The sequence below is a fragment of the Plecotus auritus genome, assembly GCF_963455305.1.
Source record: "Plecotus auritus genome assembly, chromosome: 14".
Lineage (NCBI taxonomy): Eukaryota > Metazoa > Chordata > Mammalia > Chiroptera > Vespertilionidae > Plecotus > Plecotus auritus.
The window spans coordinates 15,680,567-15,703,708 of NC_137780.1; the positions used below are offsets into that span (position 1 = coordinate 15,680,567).

Sequence of the window (23,142 nt, forward strand, 5' to 3'; positions counted from 1 at the left end):
GTGCATGGGTGGCGACCAGCTGGATTGCCCTGAAGGGTGTCCCGGGTCAGGGTGGGGGTTCCCTTGGGGCGTGGGGCAGCCTGGGCGAGGGGCCTGTGGTGGTTTTCAGGCCAGCCACGTCCCCCGGCGACTCAAGGGGAGGCCCTGGTATCTGGGATTTATTTATCTTCTATAATTGAAACTTTGTAGCCTTAAGCGGAGGCCAAGGCAGGCCAGGGCTTCAGAAGCTTGGCTTCCTCCATCGCCAGGGGCAACCCTAGCCTCCTGCTCTCTCCAGCTCTGTGGCTGCTGCCATTTTTGTTGGGATTTATTTATCTTCTGTAATTGAAACTTTGTAGCCTGGAGTGCAGGCCTGGAATGGCCAGGGTGTGCAGAAAGCTTGGCTTCCTCCATCGCAGGGGAAACCCAAGCCTCCCTCCTCCTCTCTCCCGCTGCAGCCATCTTGGCTGGGTTAATTTGCATACTCACTCCTGATTAACTGGTGGGCGTGGCTGGTGGGCATGGCTTGTGGGTGTAGCAGAGTGATGGCTAATTTGCATATTACTCTTCTATTAGATAGGAGGATATCCCCCAGCACTTTCCCTTTTTCTCCCTAATCATCAATTTCTCTCTCTCTCTCTCTCTCCCTCTCTCTATCTCTCTTTCCCCCTCCCTCCTGGATAATTTGCATCAGTAAACAAGCACCAAAAAACAAACAAATTTCTCTTGATGTCCTTTCTTCTTCCAACTTTTGCCCTTTTTCTCTTTTTCCCCTTTATACTAAAACTGCTTGAGCTGACTCTATATGATTTTGGCTTCCTCTATTTTACAGAAACTACCTTGTGAAGATCCCCCAGAACCACCACGTTGAGGCATGACGCACAGAGATTGGTAAAGGACTGGGTATGGGGAGATGGGCCCATGTTTGAGTATTTTGCAACATTCATTGTGCTAAGACCGCGTGTTCTAAAATTTTGTAGCAGGCCAAAACCGGTTTGGCTCAGTGGATAGAGCGTCGGCCTGCGGACTCAAGGGTCCCAGGTTCGATTCCGGTCAAGGGCATGTACTGTGGTTGCGGGCACATCCCCAGTGGGAGGTGTGCAGGAGGCAGCTGATCGATGTTTCTCTCTCATCGATGTTTCTAGCTCTCTATCCTTCTCCCTTCCTCTCTGTAAAATATCAATAAAATATATTAAAAAAAAGTTTTTAAAAATAAATAAATAAATAAATAAATAAAATTTTGTAGCAGGAGGGAATTTCTGATTTGTGTCAGCTGCTTTCCTTGTGCGTTTCCCATTACGTCTTCCCCTCACATTAGCCATAACTGCCATACCATTTCCCAGGGCAGGTCATGCCCACACCTGCTGTCCGCCTAATGGATCCCAGAGTGCATTTTGAGGATTTCCTGAACCACCATTCATTTTACTTTGCAGCTCAAATGGCAGGATACTTCCGGGAATTATCTCCCCACCAACCTTGAAGAGGGGTCTCCGAGGGTCTGACCACGGGGCTTGCTGCCCTGCGCCGCCGCAGTCAGGCCCTGGGCAGGGCTGAGACGCTCCGTGGAGACCCCACATCCAGACATCACTTGTCCAACGTGCTTCGAAACCAGAACGGTGTCTTGGTGTGGGCAGCCCCCTCCAATCATCAGGTTTTCTCCAACTCTTTTAAAAGATATATGTATTTATTGATTTCAGAGAGGAAGGGAGAGGGAGGAAGAGAGAAACATCAATGAGAGAGAATCCATGATCCGCTGCCTCCTGCAGGCCCCACGCTGGGGATGGAGCCCGCAACACCCGCATGTGCTCCGACCAGAATCGAAGCGTGACCGCCTGGCCCATAGGTCGATGCTGGGGGGCACAAACTCTTCTTTGCGCACCCCTTCTTGCAACAAACATAACGGGCTGCTGCCAAAGCCGCCGCCTCGGGTGCGAGCCCCCGGCGGTCTGAGCAGAGCGGGGGCCACCGAGGGGACGCGACGGAGGAAGGGCCGCTGTCCGCTCCTGCCAGTCCTGGAAGCGGATTGGTGGGGAAGGGTGGGTGGGGCGGGGCCTCTGCGCGGCGGGGGCGGGGCCTCTGCGCGGCGGCGCGCGAGGGGCATCGGGAGCGCGGCGTGCAAGCAGAGGCGGCGGCGGCGGCGGTGGCCCGGGGAGGCGGTTGCTGCGCGCGGGACTCGCGTCGCTGCCTGAGGCGCAGGCGCCGCGGACTCAGCCCGCCTCGGGCCGCGGCTCGCTGTGCGCTCGTCATGGCGACCAGGCAGAGGCCTTTCCACCTGGTGGTGTTCGGTGCCTCTGGCTTCACCGGCCAGTTCGTGACCGAGGAGGTGGCCCGGGAGCAGATGGACCCGGAGGGGAGCTCCCGCTTGGCCTGGGCTGTGGCGGGCCGCTCCCGGGAGAAGCTGCAGCGAGTGCTGGAGAGGGCGGCCCAGAAACTGGGTAAAGGGGCGGGCGACGCGGCCGGCGACCCCTTCTCCCGGCCCGGGGCTCCCGCCGCCAGCAGGGGCGTTGTCCTTCCCGCCCCGCCAGCGGCGGCTTCGTTCTCCCCTCGTTAAAAGGAGCCCGTTTCTTTCCACATTTTGAATTGTTCCTTCGGTTTGGGAGCCCCCCTGGCGGAGGAGTCAGAACTTGAGTTTTTTCTTTCCCGCCCGGTCCACCCTAGAGCGGGAGGCCCGGGGGTTTGGTTTCTTCAAGGGTGTCCTCGCCTGGGGTCGGAGGTGGGAGAGGAAGCCGGAGTTCCGCTGGTGACGTGGTTGTGGCTCTTGTTTGTTTATTTTGCTCCTAAGATCCTCCCGCAGGCTCACTGTTCCACGCCGCCCACCGTGTGTGCGCTCCGGGCATCCACCCCGCGCCGGTCCTGCGTGGTCTCTCCTGCCAGGCCCTGTTGTGAGGGCCGGGGGAGAGAGCGACGGGCCCCCAGGCCCCGACAGGCCCCAGGTCGGGGAGACATTAATTTAGGACTCGGGGGAGCCTTTCAATTAGGCTTCTTCCACCCTTGTCTCCCCTTCCGCAGACTCAGCCCCTGTTAGAGTTCTCGGTGTGCTGTATTCTTCTGTTCAGTTTTCATCCCGCTTTTGTATGTGTTACTGACTTCAGAGAGAGGAAGGGAGAGGGAGAGAAACATCCATCTGCTGCCTCCTGCCCGTCCCCCGCCCCTCCCCCCTCCCCCCAGCCCACAAACCGGGCACGTGCCCCGACTGGGAACTGGACCCTGACCTCCTGGTTCATGGTCCATGCTCAACCACTGAGCCACCCCATCTCACTTCCTCCTCATCCCACACAGAGCCCTGGTTGTGGTGGGAATGTAGCATGGAGTTGTTTGTGGTCACTGACAGATGATACCATCTTGCCACTCGCCCACAGCCCTTCCTGCTGCCTCTACCCAATGGAGGACCTGCCCGGCTGGTGTGGTTGAGTGTGGACCGTCATCATTGATGTTTCTCTCCCTCTCCTTCTCCCTTCCTCTCTGAAATCAATAATAAAAAAAAATAGTTGTTGAGAAATTTTTGTTATAATAAATTATTAGCAGAGAGGATGTCAGAACAATATTCAGTATATGGATGATCATAAAATTATCATTTTACACAAGATTGTCATTTACACATTACTTGTGTTAAATTTGTTTTTTTAAGGTTAGTCATGTTTTTAGTCACCGTTAGCATTAACTCCATTTTTCTCATAGCCTTTTTTAAAAAATATATTTTATTGATTTTTTACAGAGGAATGGAGAGGGATAGAGAGTTAGAAACATCGATCAGCTGCCGCCTGCACACCTCCTACTGGGGATGTGCCCGCAACCAAGATAAATGCCCCTGACCGGAATCGAACCTGGGACCTTTCAGTCCGCAGGCCAATGCTCTATCTAATGAGCCAAACCGGTTAGGGCTCCTATAGCCTTTTCCTTTTTTTTTTTTTTTTTTTTTTTATTACCTGGCTAAAAACAGCTTTATCTTTTGTTTGACTGAGAGTTAGCTTTCAGGATTTTGCTGTCAGTGATTCCTATAAAAAGAAGATCTGGGAGATCTAATACTGCTTGGGATTCACTTAAAGTGATTTATTTCTTATTTCAGGAAGACCAACACTCCCATCTGAAGTTGGGATAATAATTTGTGATATCACCAATCCGGCCTCACTGGATGAAATGGCCAAACAGGCAACCATTGTCCTCAACTGTGTAGGACCAGTAAGTAATCAGCCCTCCTTTGGTTAGAACAAAGAACTATTCACCTCCAGCACAGGCTTCTGCTTTCTATTCCCGAGGATCCTGAGGGCAGGGCCTTCACCCTTTATGGGGCGTTTTCACTTTTTGTGGTCAGCAAACAGATAGGACCAAAATCTCCAAGACGGGTCAGACCTCTGTGAATCCACACTCAAGGAATGTGTGCTGGGTTGTTTTGTTTGTTGATTATTTACAGCTATAGTTGGCAATCTTTTTTTTCCTCCCTTTACTGTATGCTCCTTTAAGTAAAAAATGTTGGAGCATGTTCTCCTAATATACTTCTTATTTATTACAAATTATTTTTCTGCATTACTATACAAATATATTTGTTAAAAAAAATGTATAAAACTAGAGATTGAAAAAGACTCATTCATTTGTTCAGTATTTATTGAATGCTTTTTATACAGGGGTGGGCAAAAGTAGGTTTATGGTAACTAATAAAGTAGGTTTACAAATTAACAATGCAAGAGTAAACTCTATGTTTAATGTTCTCACAACTATAAACCTGCTATTGCCTACTCCTGAATGTAAATGCATTAGTCAAGGTACCTGCAACATAATGGTGAACAAACAGAATCTCTCACAGAGCTTGCAGTCCAGGGGGAGAGACAGGAAAATAAGGTTATAATAGTAGGTAGTTGGTAGAGGCTTTGAAGGAGAATAAACATCAGTGTCTGTGGATGGTCAGGGAAGAGCTCTGTGAGGAATTGACATTGGCCTGGAGACAGGAAGTGAGGAAGTAAACCCTGTGAGTGTTTGAGGGAAGGGCGTCCGAGCAAGCCAAGCACAGGGTAGGAGTGTTAGAGGCGGCGAGTTCAGAGTGTATTGAGAGAGGAACCACCAGCTTTTGCTCTTGCACTAACTGGAGGTGAAAGAAGCACTTGGCATGTGGAACGGTGGGTGTTGGTGACCTTGGCTGATCTGAGGAAGCCATCACAGTTAACAAAACACTGGAACACCACGCATCTAGAAAATTGTTGGTAATTTAAAAAATGGAAGCAGGAAGTTTTGTTATCACATAAAAATGTACCTAAGTTGTTTATTTAGATTTATCTCATTCTTAACTATCTTAGGTTCTCTGGTCCTTTGCTTGAATTACTCTTATATACACCTTCAGCCAGCGCCTTTGCCCTTTCCTCCCAGTGCCCTGGAAAAAACCCAGTCCTGGTATTCCGGATCTCTGCTTACTCTTTACCTGAGTAACCCAGCATGGCTGGGAAAAATGCATCTCCATGCCAACAGGTCCCTTGAAATATGTGACCTACACCTCAGCACCTCCAGCGATTCTGCCCCATTCCTAGGCGGGTATTCTTCCTCCTGCTCTTTGAAGCACCGTTTCTTGTTTTGGTTTTTGTTAATCCACACCCAAGGGTATTTCCCATTGATTCTTAGAGAGAGTGGAAGAAAGTGGGAGGGACAGAGAGAGAAACATCGATTGGTTGCCTCCCGCAGGCTGGAGATTGAGCCTGCACCTGAAGTATGTGCCCTCGACTGGAATCGAACCCAGGACCCTTCAGTCTGAGGGCCTGATGCTCTATCCATTGAGCCAAATCTGCTAGGGCCGAAGCAGCAGTTTTACAACTTTTTCCTCACACTTTTAGCATCCTGTCTCTTTTTCCTCACTGTTATCTGGTGATTTTAAAAACTATTTTGTTGAATTTATTGGGGTGACATTGCTTAATAAAATCATGTGTTTTAAGTGTACAATGCTATAAAACATCATCTGTATTTTATTGTGTTCACCACCTAAAGTCAGGCCTCCTTCCGTCACCATTTATTCCCCCCTTTTCCCGCTTCTGCCTCCTCCACCCTCCCTTTCCCAATGGTAATCACCGTATTGTCTGTGTCTATGAGTTTGGAGGTTTGTTGTTGATTCTTACTATGAAAATGGAAGCTGTCAGAACAGATGAAGTTCAGTGTCAATAGCATGGCAACGAGGGTCCTTCCTGATATGGCCCAAGTGTTTCTAGACTCATCACTTACATTCCCCTTGACTACCCTGTGCTTCAGGTATCCTGGGGAGCCCCTTGCTTACACCTTTGCATATCTTTAGGCTACTTTATTAATATTTGATTTCTTCATAACCAAGAGTGTACTTCCAAACAGAATGGTATTTCATTCATTTACATTTCCTAAGTAAGAGTAAATTGTTGGTCTTCTCTATTCCCCCAGTATCGATTTTATGGAGAACCTGTAGTAAAAGCATGTATTGAAAATGGAACTAGCTGCATTGACATCTCTGGAGAACCTCAGGTATGTAAACTGAGAAAAAAACCCACCAGAATTAATAGCCTAATTTTCTGTGAAAGTGGGAAATATTCAATGCCATTTTGCAGACATTCTAGAAGGGGTGACTCCTCCTTGGTGTTTAGGGCGGGTACTCCATTGCACTCCCAGGAGTACACTAAGCTGGGCATTTTTCCTTCCCTACAATCTGAATTAATTAAAACAGTGTGCTCTGAGTAATTCTTGGAATCTTATTTGGTATCTTTCATTATAAATTCCCTTTTTAAAATCAGATACCTTTACAACATTACAGAAAAAAAAGTAAAATCCCCTCAACATAAAAAGTTTAAATGTTCATATTCATTGAATGCTGGCCACATGCCAGACAATGTGCTAAATAAACATCATCTGTAACCTTTCACCATTCCTAGAAAGTAAGTACCATCTTTTCCCTGTTTTATAGACGAGAAAATTGAACCTTAAAAAGGTTAAGTAACTTGTTCAGAGTCATGCAACTAGTAAGCAGAAAAACTAGAACTTGAATTGAGGTTTGCCTGACTGCAGGGAGCGATGTGTTCATAGCACTAAGCTACTTTAAAGCTGTAACCGCTAGTCTACTGGTTGCTACCATCAGTGTGCCGATATAGTACCTACTTAGAGTTTATTGATTGTTAATGTATATTGGAAAATACCAGGAAAGTATAAATTACCAAAGTTTATTCATGAAGAGGTAGGAAACATGAACGAAACAAAACCAATTCCTATATTATTATTTTTTTTAAAATAGTTTTTATTGATTTCAGAGAGGGAGAGGGAGAGATAGAAACATCAGTGATGAGAGAGAATCATTGATTGGCTGCCTCCTGCATGCCCCCTACTGGGGATCAAGCCCGCAACCCAGGCATGTGTCTTTGACCGGAATCAAACCTGGGACCCTTCAGTCTGCAGGCCGACGCTCTATCCACTGAGCCAAACCATTTGGGACTCCTATATTATTTAAAAATATTCCAGAGCAGAGAAAATGGTGAAAAACTTATAAGCTACCATAAAAGTAATATAAAAACCTAATAACGATCCAGATATATAAAGAACTCTTAAGTCATAATACAAATTGAGAGACACCAATTAAAATGGGCAAAAGGCCCTAACTGGTTGGGCTCAGTGGATAGAGCGTCGGCCTGCGGACTCAAGGGTCACAGGTTCGATTCTAGTCAAGGGCATGTACCCAGTAGGGAGTTGCAGGAGGCAGCTGGTCGATGTTTCTCTCTCATCGATGTTTCTAACTCTCTATCCCTCTCCCTTCCTCTTTGTAAAAAATCAATATAAAATATATTTTAAAAATAAATAAAATAAAATAAAATGGGCAAAAGGATGAGAAGAGACAAATTTGTGCAGAATTCCAAATAGCGTGGCTCAGTGGTTGAGCATCGATATGAACCAGGAGGTCATGGTTCGATTCCTAGATGGGGCACATGCCAGGTTGCAGGCTCAATCTCCAGTAGGGGGCGTGCAGGAGGCAGCTGATCCATGATTCTCATCATTGATGTTTCTCTCTCCCTCTCCCTTTCTCTCTCTCTGAAATCAATAAAAACAGTACATTTTTTTAAATTCCAAATTAGTTATGTAGCTACTCTGCCCTCGGGGGATTATGGGGTTATAATTCCTTACTCCTAAGTGTGGGCCTCTCATAGTCACTTCCTTCCAAAGAATACAGTATGGAAAGGAGGGGGAAAAGTGAATAACATTACAATGGAAAAACCTGAAAAACACTTTCTCAGCCAGGTATTAAAAGTCAACATCAACAGTGATAAACTGTTGATAGTATGTACTTTTGATATGGTGTCATGACATGGCACCCTATACCCCCATGATCTTCCTTTCAAAAACCTATAACTCCAGCGTCGTCATGAGAAAACTTGCAATAAATTCCAATAGAGGGGCATTCTACAAAGTACCTGATCAATACTCCTCAAAACTGTCCAGTTCATACAAAACAAGGAGAGTCTGTCATAGTCAAAAGGATCTTAAGTGGGCATGACAGTAAATGTAATACTGTCCTGGCTGGAGTCCTGGAACAGAAAAACAACTTTAGGTAAAAGCTAAAGAATCTGAATAAAGTGTGGACTTTGGCTAATGATAATGTATCAATTTTGCTTTATTGATTGTAACAAATAATGTAAAAGATGTACTGATAGAAACTGGGTGGGTGGTACTTGGGAACTCTACTACTGAAGGTTTCTGTAAATCTAAAACTGTTCTAAAAAAAACAAGTAATTTTTATTTTATTTATTTTTAAAATATATTTTTATCAATTTCAGAGAAGGGAGAGGAAGAGAGAGATAGAAACATCAACAATGGGAGAGAATCATGGATCGGCTGCCTCCTGCACACCCCCTGCTGGGGATCGAGCCGCAACCTGGGCATGTGCCCTTCACTGGAATCAAACCCGGGACCTTTCAGTCCGCAGGCCGACGCTCTATCCACTCAGCTACACCGGCCAGGGTTCAAGTAATTTTTAAAAATAGGCAAAGGGTTTGAATAGACATTGTTTTCTTCTCACATTCCCTCCTTTCCTGCCACTCCATTTTTCTTTTTATAAGTATGCATGCATAGATATAGATCTGTAATGACATTCATCTCGGTAATTGATTTGGTGTAACTTTTTTTGCTTTCTTTATATTTTTTCTGTGTTAATAGTTATTTTTATAGAGGTATTACTTTTGCATTTAGAAGTCATTCTGAAAAAGTAATAGTGTCAGTAATCAGATCAGCATCTGCACATGTGGTAAATGTTGGCTAAATAAATGAAAAACGTGTTGACAGTTAATATTTCTCCACAGAGCCATATTGGTTAGCATTTTCAAAGGTTAGTTCTTTTGTCTTTAAAGGTAATCACTTAATACTGGTTGAGATGTTTCTATATAGCTCTGACTCAGATCTTTTGTCCTGAATTTTTAGTTTCTGGAACTAATGTATTGGAAGTATCATGAGAAAGCTGCAGAAAAAGGGGTTTATATCATTGGAAGCAGTGGCTTTGACTCCATTCCAGCAGATATGGGAGTAATATATACCAGCAGTAAAATTAATGGTAATTATTAATCAATTCACAATAGTTGAATTTAACAGTAGAAAGCCTTCATGTTTGCAATTAATGGTGAATTAAAATCTGGTTGATAGAGAAAAGAAACATCTATAAATGGGTAATGTTAAAACACATGCTTTGTTTTTAGTAGAGCTAAGCTTATTATAAAACTAGAGGCCCAGCACACGATTTCGTGCACGTGTAGCTCACCTCTGCTTGCTGCTGCTCGCTGCCCCGCCCGCCGCCCGCCACCGCGAGCCACAAGCCGCCCTGCCCCGCCTGCTCGCTGCCACAGGGAGCCACGAGTAGCCCTGCCCCGTCTGCTCGCCGCCATGAGCTGCTGCTCTCTGGGCGGCGGGGGTGGGAGGAGGGGAAGGAGGGACCAAGAGGTGGTTAACGCACCTCATGGCGACTGCTCGAGCGGTCGTTCCGGTGGTTGTGCTTCTGGTCCCTGGCCTTTCATTGGATAGGATGCTGTTGACACTGTTGGTTTTTCTGAGATACGGATAGTAGTGTAAGTGTTCTAAAGTGAAGAAGTATCCGTTGTCTCAATTCCTTTATGGTTACAGCTGTAAAATTTCTAGGAAAAAAATTTGGGAGCCATTATAAATTCAAATTTGCTTTGTTTATGAATTAACACATTTTAAATTATGATTTATATAGGTATTATAGTCAAAGGTTTTAATTTTTTAACCAACAAAGCTAGAAAGCATTGAACAAAGTTTTTGATATCTTTTTTACCCCATTTATAAACTGGAGGCAATAATTTAAGAATAGAAAACATCATTAAGAGTTTGGTAAAACATGGAAATTACTAATATCATGCATATTTTGAAAGTATTCATTTAGAAAATGACCTAAAAAGAGAATTCCAGTACCACACAAACTATTCTAGAGCTTAGAAAGATGGAAAGTGTTCCAGTTTATATTTAAAAGTTAACTCTGAAACTGAAGCCCAACCAAGATAGCACACATTAAAAAAAAAGAAAGAAGGCTAAAGTCAGTCTTGCTTGTGAAAGAGGTTGTAAAAAGAAAATGCTAAATAAAATTTTAATAAATATCGAGTGACGTTTTAGAAGAATATATCAAGGTAAAGATTTATTAGGAAGTTATGTAATTATAACATCAGAATATCAGAGGTGAAAGCTATACATCCATCTTGATAACTGATTTGAAAGTTCATGTCATGTGCTGATTACAGTTTTAGAAATTGAAGAATAGAATAATTTCTTAATAAATGTCAGAGAGCAATAGCCAACATCATACTTAATGATACAACACTGGAATCATACCCAATAAAAAGAAAAACATGAATTGAGCATCTTTAAAATATTTAGTCTTTCAATCCATAGACCAGATATGTCTCTGTTGTCCTTTAAGTCTGTAAAGTTTAGACGTTTTCTTCATGATAATCCTACATATATCTTATTGAAGTTATTCCCAAATATTTAAAAGTTTTTGTTACTTTAAATAGGTCTTTTTCTTTTCTTTTTAAGGGAGAACTAATACTTTAAACTGTTTAAAAACTTTTTTTCAGATACTAAAACCTAGGAGTCAGAATTTTAACAATTATCCTAGCTGATTTTTTATGCAGGTGGTCCACATTTTATGGCATACAGCTTTAGTGGTCCATGTTCCTTCTTAAGAGGGGTTAGATCACAGAGCCACATATTCAGGCTACATTCTCCTAACAGCCCTTCCAATCATCTCTATTGTGATACACCTTAATGATCTGTTCTTGGTTCTTGTCAGAGGTCAGACTACTGACATTTATGGGGCTATAGTTCTCTCCTGCTGTAGCATCATCGTTGATGACATGGTTCATTATTTTTCCCAGTGTCAACTTTTCTGAGTACCATGTTTTAATTTTTTCTTGGAATTAAACTTAGGAACACTGTCTCTTATGAAACTGATATTTTTATCAGATTTTGAGATACAGCCCTATGTTTTTCTCTTGTCTTACTGCTCTGGAGAATTTCAAAGATTAATTAAATACTTGATCACTATGCCTATATATTAGTTCTCATGGTTAATATAATTGATTTCTCCCCTTTTTCCTGGTTTTGGTTTTCTATTTTTACTTTATACTTATTATATTTTTATTCCATTTGAAACGTCTTACTGCAATATTTTACAAGTCATCACAAAGGCCATTTTGATAGGTTTTCTGTACATTAATTGTATGTCACTATTAATAAGTATTCTTAAAAGCTGTCATATTGGAAAACCAAATAATTCCCATAGAAGTACTTTTCAGAACTATGTCCTGCTGACCTTCCAGAATGAGTGAGCTGAATTGTTGCCTTATTGGGAGATTTTTAGCGTCGGTTTGAATACTAACAAATACTTTGTCAGTACACGCAGATAGAGTTTATGCTAAACTACTCTTTGACAATTTACCTGGTTCAGCTGCCTTTTAACTCTGTTTACACAAACATAATAAAACTGTTTCCAGTATTGATTTTCTGACTATATCAGCTGTAGGCTTAGTAAAAGCAGTCCCTGAATGACTAGGAATCGTTCATTGTTACTGCCCTGGCAAATAGATTTTATTTGATTTACGTTGACCATTTTCCTACTCTTTGTAGGTACTTTGACTGCGGTGGAAAGTTTCCTGACTATAAATTCAGGACCTGAGGTTAGTTTTCCTGTTTGTCAAGTGCTTTCTAAGTTAATACTAAAAACATGCTTCTTAAGAAAATATTTAAATTAATTAAATTATACATATATTTGTACTTTTTAGTGTATGAAAGTCCCTGTGTTTAATTTAAAAAAAAAATAAAGATACTAGATTGCTGAGAATTCCTTTGACCTAAGAATAGAATTTATTTTTAAAACAACTGCACAATTTGGTATATTAGAATGAATTCCCATGATCCTAACTGAAGTTTCTATGGTTGTTCTACAGTAAATGTTGTCAGCCAAGACAGTTACCTCCTTAGTACAGAGTCGGTGCGTTTTGTTATGTGCCTAACTTGGGGTTAGGTGCTTTCGTGACCAAACAAGAAATGTATGATATAAATACATTTACAGTCTATTTGGGAACATAAGATAGTTGCCTTTCTGGGAAGAGACCATGTTTGTGATAGTACTTTATGGCCAGTGGTGTCTGACGTTAGGCTTCCTAAGTATTTGTTCATTCAGCCCTGACCATGTGGCTCAGTTGGTTAGATACACCAAGGTTGCAGGCTTTTATATATATAGACTATGGGCCCGCTGACTGCACCGAGCAATCGGGGCCAGCGCTTGGCACCGACAGTGGGTGCGAGTGCTGGGTGGGACTGCGGCACGCGGGAGCAAAGAATTTTCAATAACCACTAGATGCTTGCCCCAATGACCACGACCAGCACCCCACCTTGGTCTGGCGCCCCTGCTCACCTGCTCCACCATCCCGCTGTGGCCGATGCCTGCCATGTTCCACGCTCTGCTGCCTGTTGTCAATACCCGCTATGTTCCGCGCATACCCCCTGGTGGTCAGTGCACGTCATAGCAACCTGTTCGGTTCCACAGTTCGGTCTATTTGCATATTAGCCTTTTATTGTAGAGGATACTGATGGGCACTTGGGCTGTTTCCAAATCTTAGCTATTGTAAATAACACTGCTATGAACATAGGGGTGCATATGTTCTTTCTGATTGGTGTTTTAGGGCTTTAGGATATATTCTCAGAAGCAGGATTGCTGGCTCAAATGGAAGTTCCATTTTTAATTATTTGAGGAAATTTCATACTGTTTTCCATGATGGCTGCACCAGTCTGCGTTCCCCCAGCAGTGTACGAGGGTTCCTTTTTCTCCACATCCTCGCCAGCATATGTCATCTGTTGAGTTGTTGATAGTAGCCATTCTGACAGGTGTGAGGTGGTTTCTTTTTGTGGTTTTAATTTGCATTTCTCGGATGATTAGTGACTTTGGACTTTTTTTCATATGTCTCTTGGCCATTTGTGTGTCCTCTTTGGAGACTTGTCTATTCAGGTCTTCTGCCCATTTTTTAATTGGATTGTTTGTCTTCCTTTTGTTGAGTTGTATGAGTACCTCATATTTTTTTTATGTTAATCCCTTATCAGCTGTATTGTTGGTAAATATGTTCTCCCATACAGTGGGTTCCCTTTTTGTTTTGATGGTGGTTTCTCTTGTTGTGCAAAAGCATTTTATTTTGATGTAGTCTCATTTGTTTATTTTCTTCTAAGTTTCCTTTGCCCTAGGCGATATATTGGCAAAAACTCTACTACATGAGATGTCTGAGATTTTACTGCCTATGTTTTCTTTTAAGATTTTATGGTTTCATGCCTTACATTTAAGTCTTTTTTCCATTTTGAGTTTATTCTTGTGTATAGTATAAGTTGGTGGTCCAGTTTCATCTTTTTGCATGTTTCTGTCCAGTTTTCCCAACACCATTTGTTGAAGAGGCTGTCTTTCCTCCATTGTATGTTCTTGCCTCCTTTGTCAAATATTATTTGACGGTAATGGTGTGAGTCAATTTCTGTGGTCGCTATTCTGATCCATTGGCCTATATGCCTATTCTTGTGGCAGTACCAGGCTGTTTTGGTTATAATGGCTTTGTGGTATAGTTTGATATCTGGTATTGTGATTCTTTGCCTTTCATTGTCATCAAAGCTAAGATATTAAAAACCTGACTCTTCTGATGGTGTTATTGTCTCCCTTATTCTGCTTATTAGCAATCAACAGTATCTTCACATCTGCCTTACCGATATTCCTCTTTCAAAGTCTTGTTACAAAGTTGGTTTTGAATGTTTCTAAACAACATATAAGGCAGGACATGATACAGTTATGTACAATCAAAATTATAAATTAAGTCTGAATATTTACATAATAGAGAATTAAAAGGCCCACCTAGATGTTAGGGTAAAGAAGGTTCAGCACTGGGACAGTAAGTCCCAGGATTACTTCTTCACCTGTGCTCTCCTTTCTGCCACTCATTTCTCCTGTTTTTAATAATTAAAAAAAATTTTTTTTATTGATTTTAGAGAGGAAGGGAGAGGAAGAGAGAGATAGAAACATCAATGATGAGAGAAAAATCATTGATCTGCTGCCTCCTGCATGCCCTCTACTGGGGATGGAGCCCACAACCCGGGCATGTGCCCTGACTGGGAATTGAACCATTACCTCCTGGTTCGACACTCAACCACTGAGCCACATTGGCCAGGTTATATGTTGAAATTTTAAGGAATCAACATAAGAATATGGATTAGAGAAGCTAATTTTGAAGGAATATGGTCAGTTGAGTGAAAATTATGAAGTGAAATACAATGGCTTATTGAAAAGAGCATAAATAATGGTAGAAGGGAAGAAGAAAGGGCATTTGTTTATGTAAATATTGAATGTGACCAAAATAATGAGTGTTATTGCTGCCTAGCGGGTCATGGAAATTCATCTCAAAATTATCAAATGGATTATGCCTTGCATAAATAGAGGTGAACTGTTCTTTGTGCCAATTATAACTTATTTGGTTTTACATTTTAATAATTATTTCTTAAGACGTGTTTCTTTAACTCTTTAATTATTTTATTAGGGGTTGTGCATTCATGATGGTACCTGGAAGTCAGCAGTTTATGGTTTTGGAAATCAGAATCAATTGAAAAACCTACGAAATCAGTCAAATCTGAAACCTGTCCCAATTGTTGGTGCAAAATTAAAAAGAAGGTATATTAGTTCAAAAATCTATTTTTTAGTATATCTAGTCTAACTGTTTTGTGTTGATCTGGCTATTAATAAAGTATGCTACTAAGAAAAGGTTGGAGGCTAGTTTGTAGTAAGTCCAGAATTGTTCTCAAAGATAAATAAAATATAATTAATACCTTACCCTAAGCTTAAGTACGTCATCTACATATATAAAAGCCTAATATGCAAAGTGTCCCCTCTGGAGTTTGACCAACCGGGAGGTCAGTTGCTTGCTGTGATGTGCGCTGACCACCACGGGGCAGCACGGAATGGATGGAGGCTCTGGCCGGCAGCAGGTAGCTGGGGAAGGGAATCCCTGGCCGGCAGCTGGCAGGTGCGAGGGACCCTACCTGTGCATGAATTTCATGCACTGGGCCTCTAGTATATAATAACACATTTGGCCCTGGCCGGGTTCCTCGCAGTGGTTAGAGCGTCAGCCCTTGGACTAAGGATGGCAGGTTTGATTCCTGGTCAAGGGTAAATACCTGTGTTGCAGGTTCAATCCCTGGGGGCGCATGTAGGAGGCAACCAATCAATGTTCCTCTCTCTCCCCCTGCCTCCTCCTTCCCTTCCAGCCTCTAAAAACCAATGGGAAAAATATTCATTAATAAATAAATAAAATAATACATTTATACCCTTGGAAAAAATGTTTTGACTTTTCAGTATTGATATCAAAATTAAACATCAATTTAATTTTGTACAGTAAAACTATCAACTTAAAGTGTGATAATTTCATGTAGCTTAATCAGTCAACATGTGAATAGCATTTATTTGTAAGAACTCTAACCTCAGAGTTTGGCTGTTGAAATGAGTGTTCTTTTTATCATTGTCCTGTGAGATTAATGGGGTGAAACATAGGTAAACTACACGTATTAAGTGCCCACGGTGTGAAGAATACTCCTTGTTCGCTGGCCTCATGTTTGGGTGCAGGTGTAGAGAATAAAGGACAAATGCTGAAATACTAATTAAGAGCAGCTCTGCCATCTTCATTGTTATTACTGCCTCGAGAAAAGTTAAAACGTTTATTCAGAAATGTGCCAGCTAAAGTTGTGGTCACTGCCATTGGAGAAAATGCAGCATGTGTGTGTCTTGCAGGTGGCCAGTCTCTTACTGCAGAGAGCTCAACAGTTACTCCATTCCTTTCCTGGGAGCGGATGTGTCTGTTGTGAAGCGAACTCAACGTTACTTGCATGAAAATTTAGAGCAATTACCTGTAAGTGTACATGATTTATTTTTTAATAAAGAGCATTCTATGTTTGTTATAGTTTCCCTACAGTTTAATTAGGATTTTTATGTTTATAAAGCCAAAAAAGAAATAGCTAGAGAATGTGTGTTTCGTTTCTGGAAGTTGAGAGTCAGTAGTGTAGAGCATTTTGCATGTTATGGGGTGGTAGTAGCCTCCCCCCATAGTTCACATCTGGCCTGCTGAATACTTTAATGGAACACAACAGCAGCAAGGTCAGCACAGGAAATCCTGGTTCGTAAACCCGACAGTCAGCAGCTGGAATCCTCTTCTGTGCTTGTGCAGATGTCTGGGTTCTCTTCTTCCCTCCTTGCTGCCTCTGAGTATCACCCTACTCCTTTTTCTGAGGGAAGCACGCAATGGCTCCATCTGCTGAGACTTGAAGAGGCACTATCTCAGGTTAAAAGATCGGAGTATTTTCTTATAGAACAGGTGATAAGTTTAGTCTATGTTCTATCATGTCTAATTGCTCAGTTCCGTATGTGATTGAACTTTCTATATGGACCATGTGGTCCTTTGTGTTCAAGAGAGGAAGCTAATTAGTATTCGCAACGATTTCTTTTAAAAATATGCTCCCAATGTCTGGTTCCTGAACAAGCTTTGAGAGCATAACATAGTCATAAAGTGGAAACCGCTCTTGTTCAGTATTTCCGACGTCAGAGCAAGTTATAAGAGCTGACATTCCTCTAACGAGAGTCACCTCTGACACATTCTCCTCCAGGTTCAGTATGCTGCTTACGTCACAGTGGGAGGCATCGCCTCTGTGATGAAGCTGATGTTTGCAGGGCTTTTCTTTTTATTCTTTGTGAAGTTTGGCATTGGAAGGCAGCTTCTCGTAAAAGTAAGTGATGTGTTCATGAAATTGGATCTCAAAGTATTTTCCATGAGTTTTAAAATATCTCACTGAGGGCTGTTGTTTTCCCCCCTTTAGTTTCCATGGCTCTTCTCCTTTGGTTATTTTTCAAAACAAGGTCCAACACAAAAACAGGTAACTCTTTCTTTTGTGTTCATGTCTCTACAATAATGTTTTTTTCTTTGTTTTTTAACTTTTCCTCAATGCAGTGACAATAACAACTAAGACCTGATGGAGCACTTGCTATGCAACAGATGCCCTTTACATTCTTCACATAAATTAGATTACTTAATCTTCTCAAACACCTCTAGAAGTGGGTATTATCTCCAATATTACAGCTCTAAATGGAACAATAATAAATTACTTGCTGGCTATTTTTATCTTCGCACCTCAAACAGATACCTAAAACCAGATGATCATATGCTATCAACCTAAATTAAAAAGTACCTGCAGCATTTGCCCTAAAACTGCCTATTTTAGTGGTGCTATCCTGTAAGCCACAACATAAGACTCATCTTTATCTTGTCCTTGTTCCTAGTCACCTCCCCCCCCAGCATCACACCAGTCTTCAAAACTTCATCTTCAAAGAATTAATTTTTGCTCCATGCTTAAAGGATAACAGCATATTCTGACAGATAGAAAATTGATATTTTTATCTATTGAAAATATCTCATATGAAGCAGAATAATAGGTTAGATTTTGCTATGGGGAAAATTACATATCCTATCTAATAAAAGAGTAATATGCAAATTAACTATCACTCCGCCATGCCCACCAGCCAATCAGGAGTGAGTATGCAAATTAACCCAACCAAGATTGCTGCAGCCACGGAGAGAGCAGGAAGGAGGCTTGGGTTTCCCCGGCGATGGAGGAAGCCAAGCTTTCCGCACACCCTGGCCAGCCCAGGCCTCTGCTTAAGGCTACAAAGTTTCAATTGTACAAGATAAATAAATCCCACATACCAGGGCCTCCGCTTGGATCACCAGGGGACGTGGCCAGCCTGCAAACCACCACAGGCTCCTCACCCAGGCCGCCCCACGCCCCAAGGGAACCCCACCCTGATCCGGGACACCCTTCAGGGCAATCCAGCTGGTCGCCACTCATGCACCAGGCCTCTATCCTATCTAATAAAAGAGTAATATGCAGATAGACCATCACTCCAACACACAAGATGGCTGTCCCCATGTGGTCAAAGATCCTGCCCCCATGTGGACACAAGATGGCCACCACAAGATGGCCAGCAGGGGAGGGCAGTTGGGAGGGACCAGGCCTGCAAGGGAGGGCAGTTGTGGGCTATCAGGCCAGCAGGGGAGGGCAGTTGGGACGGACCGGGCCTGCAAGGGAGGGCAGTTGGGGGCGATCAAGCCTGCAGGGGAGGGCAGTTAGGGGTGACCAGGCCAGCAGAGGAGGGAAGTTGGGGGCAAACAGGCTGGCAGGGGAGCAGTTAGACATCAATCAGGCTGGCAAGGGAGTGGTTAGGGGGTGATCAGGCTGGCAGGCAGAAGCGGGTAGGGGCAATCAGGAAGGCAGGCAGGCAGGCAAGCAGTTGGCAGCCAGCAGTCCTGGATTGTGAGACAGGATCAGGCCTAAACAGGCAGTCGGACATCCCTCGAGGGGTCCCAGATTGGAGAGGGTGCAGGCTGGGCTGAGGGACCCCCCCACACACACGAATTTCATGCACCGGGCCTCTAGTTTCTTAAATAAACATTTGTGTGGTTTCTTTTTCTCAGATTGATGCCGCCTCATTTACAATGACATTTTTTGGTCAAGGATACAGCCATGGCTTTTCTACTGATAATAACAAACCCAATATCAGAGTTTGTACTCAGGTGAAAGGACCAGGTATTTCACATATGACTTAAGGATACTGGGGAATTTTACATTGTGTTAAATATAAGGTGGTATGCTATTCTTTTCAAAACATAATTATTTTAGAAATATATTTGCACAAATTATTTAAGTATTACTGATAAATGATTCTGTCAAAAGAAGGATTAAAATTATTGGTATAATCCAATTTTATTAGTGTATCTCCCCCTCTGTTTTTCTTTTTCAGGATGATTCAGTAATTCTGTATGGCAGGTTTTAATATTAAAAAGAGCAGGGGCTGGTTGATATCTGTTTGGTCCAAGGCTTCTTTGGACTTTGTAATTACCCTGATATTGTTTATAAAATGGCTGCTTACGTGTGCATTTTTCTGGGGAGGATAAAAACTTTTGTAAGATTGTTAAAAGTAAGTGTCATCCAAAAAAGTTCTAGAACTGTTTCTGTAAGTTTTAGGTAACTATACAGATAGTTCCACTTAGGAGTTATAGTGTAATTGTGAGTTTAGTTACTGTCATCCCTGATAGGTTACAAGAGGTTCGTTTTGCAGTTTTAATCAAGCAAGATGGAAAGACAGCTTTGTATCTTGCCCTTTTTTCAAATTCCCATCTGGGTTACTAAGATAAGTTGACTGTGTTTTTATTATCTGACAGGAGTGTAAACACTAATGCCCCAGCTGCTTACAGTGACTTCTTGAAGTGAGACTTCTCTTAAAGTTACTCAGGGTTTGTTTTTTAAGAAATTGAGTCCTTTTTTAAGTGAAGTGTAGTGTGTTAATAGAGAAACAAGAAATCCTAGGATCATTGGCTTTGATTATTGTCGAGAGGCAGTGCAATGTAGTGGGTAAGAGCTACCTGAGTGAAATTCTGGCTCAGCCACTGCCTATCTTTGTGAGTTTGGACTAGTCCAGCTGTGGGCAAACTACGGCCCTCGGGCCGGATTTGGCCCGTTCGGCTGTTCTATCCGGCCCGCGGAGCCGGAAGAGTGGAGGGTTCCCTTGCTCTCCCCTCCGCTCCTTTACTTTGAATTTATATTAGTTCACACAAACACTCCATCCATGCTTTTGTTCCAGCCCTCCGGTCCAGTTTAAGAACCCATTGTGGCCCTCGAGTCAAAAAGTTTGCCCACCCCTGGACTAGTCACTTAAACTGTCTATGCCTCAGTTTCCTCATTTGTAAAATGGGGATAAAAATAGTGCTAACCTGCCCTAACCAGCTTGGCTCAGTGGATAGAGCGTTGGCCTGCGGATTGAAGGGTCCCAGGTTCGATTCCAGTCAAGGGCATGTACCTTGGTTTCGGGCACATACCCAGTAGCGAGTGTGCAGGAGGCAGCTGATTGATGTTTCTCTCTCATCGATGTTTTTGACTCTCTATCCGTCTCCCTTCCTCTCTGTAAAAAATCAGTAAAATATATTTTTTAAAAAATAGTGCTATCCTTAGGACTATTGCTAAGGAGAATTAAATGAGTTTAGTAAATTTAAAGCACTTAATACAGTTCCTAACACTTCGTTAAGTACTATATAAATATTACTATTTTTGTTATTAAGTGAACAGTGTTTATTGAGATAATTCTGTATACCTAGAGTTAGATCTAAAACCTACTATTTGATTTTTGGGCGTTTTGAATGCATATTTTATGAAAACTTTTTCTTTGTTCAACTGTTTTCTGCAGAGGCTGGCTATATAGCTACCCCCATAGCCATGGTCCAGGCAGCCATGACCCTTCTAAATGATGTCTCTAATCTTCCTAGCGTGTAAGTATGGTTTTCTTCTAATTTGAGGATCGCTTTTTCATGTTACGTTTTAGCTTATTTTGATTTGATTTCAGGCATTGGGTCTGCACATGAGTATTTACAGTTCCTTTGATACAGAGATAGAGGTAAATTAAAACTGTGAGGAGGAAAATTCCTTATGGGCTTCTGGAAACAAAAGCAGAGGTAATGGAGAGGAGACAGACGTTTGAGAGCCGTGTAAGGCGGCTTCAGTTCCTGGGCGCGCTGACACCAGCGTGATTGATTCCTGGCGTCCTGGCGAGATGATTATCAAGGGGTCTGTCTGCTGGAGCACTTAGCTGCTACCTAAAAGTAGGCCAGCTTCACAGGAACATAGGCCCTCAGCTCAGAAGTAAATAAGTTTGACCTGAAACCTGTTATGTTAAGTCATAAACAGAAAAATTATATAAAGTGAAACCTAATTAAATTTTTTCAAATACTTGTATACGCTTTGAATATATTTAGCATTTACATTTGGCCATTACATTTCAAGAAACTTATTTCATTCGGTTTCAGTCCTCTTTATGCTTTATTAATCATTGATTACCTAAATTTATTCCACTCAGGTCTTTATTTATCCTCCTGGTGGGCGGGCTGTCTGTGAACGGGCGGTTCCCGGTGGGTGGCCCTGGGTGTGCCCCTGAGCACAGTGTGGGGGGACAGGCACTGGTCGCTGCATCAGCGCCCTGCTGGGCACCAGCCTCCTCCTGAGTAACAGCTGCTTGCTCATTGGCTGGGTTTAGGAATGAACCCCCAGGAGCCCGGAGCCCAGACCGGAACAGGTGTTCCTGAGCTGTGCAGGGATTTGATAGCTAGCCCTCAGCAAATCACTCCGCTCAGCTCCGCAGAGGAAAGGGCTGGAGGCTGCTTTGTGCATTGTCTGTCTCATTTTTGTCTTCCAGGGGCGGGGTCTTCACACCTGGAGCCGCTTTCTCCAGAACAAAGTTGATTGACAGACTCAACAAACGAGGCATTGAATTCAGTGTCATTAGCAGCTCTGAAGTCTAAACAATTGAAGATTTTTCCAAAGTCATAAAGCGCATGAATTAACAGCTTTTTTATTTGATATTTGAAATTCTTCTGTAAGCCTGTCTGGCTCTATGTGGAAAAGATTACCAAATCTAAAATATGTACACATTAAAAGCAGGAATTCTACTAGCTTACCCTAAATTTCAAGTCTTAGCTGATTTTGTGATTTTATTGCTTATGAGAGAGAACTAATATTTGACTGACTTTTTCATTGAAGAATTCATGGTCAATTTTTATGAGTGAGCTGGCAGATCAGAGGGTGGGCGGTGTCTTTATCTGTGTTGCTGACAGATCCCTTAATGAGGCACCCAGGCTGGTCAAGGCCTCACTGCTGATTTCCTTGCCATGATATTGAGTGGATCTTACTTTCCAATGAGTTTCTCTGCGCACATGTGGGCCTTTGCCTAGTGAAACTGTACTTTTGTTATTTCAGCTTAGTTTTCACCCATCTACACAGATTGATTTTGGACTTACCCAAGTTGCATAATAAAGGATTGTCAATTGAATGGTGGTTTTGTGTTTGGTATTTGGTGGTAGAAACGAGCTTCCCACGTACCCCCTTTCCCATAAGCCCCTGGGCCCTGGTATTCAACAGACATCACCAGCCTGGACCCCACCCCTGGGAGAGTTTCAGTGTCATCCTATTTGATTCCCTAGCTTTCCATCTTAGAGAGCAAGAGTTGGGGTTGTCACCTGTTTCCTTCTTCCTGGTTTCTTACGCAAATCGGTCTAACTCTTCCGGACAGACCTGCATGTTAAGGTAGCAGGTCACGTGATTAGGAATGCAGTCCCTAAGTCAAGCCCCTGCTTACTCAGCGGCCTGAACACGCCTCAGGTGTGTAACCTTTAAAGCCTCAGAGGGGGGAAGTCAGGGCCGAACCCGGGATGATGGTGAGAGTTAAATGAGCTGTTAGGTGTTTTATAGGCACAGGGTAAGCGCGCTGTATCGGGAGGGTTCTTCACAGCCTCTCCCAGACCACTGGGTGCCTGTCAGGCCTCCACTGAGACCCCTCGGTGAGTTCTTGGTGGAATCAAGATTGCTTGGAGAGCCTGACTGGTGTGGCTCCGTTGGTTGAGCGTCGTCCCATACACCAGAAGGTGACGGGTTTGATTTCTGTGTGGGAAGCAACAGATCGATGTTTCTCTCCCACATCAATATTTCTCCCTCCCCCAACCCCTTCCTCTCTCTGGAATCCATTAAAAAAAAAAAACAAGGTTGCTTCCAGGTTAGCTTCAGGCAGAT

At 42.8% G+C, this 23,142-nt stretch overlaps 1 protein-coding gene across 1 annotated transcript; it reads left to right on the forward strand.

Moving 5' to 3' along the window:
- The first annotated feature begins 2,065 nt into the window (after positions 1 to 2,065).
- Positions 2,066 to 22,410, forward strand: SCCPDH (saccharopine dehydrogenase (putative)). The gene is made up of 12 exons (XM_080651201.1): positions 2,066 to 2,414; positions 4,046 to 4,158; positions 6,367 to 6,447; positions 9,379 to 9,508; positions 12,091 to 12,140; positions 15,030 to 15,160; positions 16,274 to 16,391; positions 17,143 to 17,262; positions 17,353 to 17,409; positions 19,005 to 19,116; positions 20,771 to 20,852; positions 21,773 to 22,410. The coding sequence occupies exons 1-12, from the start codon at positions 2,225 to 2,227 to the stop codon at positions 21,876 to 21,878; spliced, it is 1,290 nt and encodes a 429-aa protein (XP_080507327.1). The 5' UTR covers positions 2,066 to 2,224; the 3' UTR covers positions 21,879 to 22,410.
- The last annotated feature ends 732 nt before the right edge of the window (positions 22,411 to 23,142 follow it).

What these genes read in the sequence shown, in the direction of transcription:
- SCCPDH (XM_080651201.1), top strand. Translation starts at nt 2,225, where the DNA reads ATGGCGACCAGGCAGAGGCCTTTCCACCTGGTGGTGTTCGGTGCCTCT. An exon ending in CTATAAATTCAGGACCTGAG is followed by an intron (nt 12,141 to 15,029) that starts GTTAGTTTTCCT and finishes TTATTTTATTAG; the next exon opens with GGGTTGTGCATTCATGATGG. An exon ending in AAAATTTAGAGCAATTACCT is followed by an intron (nt 16,392 to 17,142) that starts GTAAGTGTACAT and finishes ATTCTCCTCCAG; the next exon opens with GTTCAGTATGCTGCTTACGT.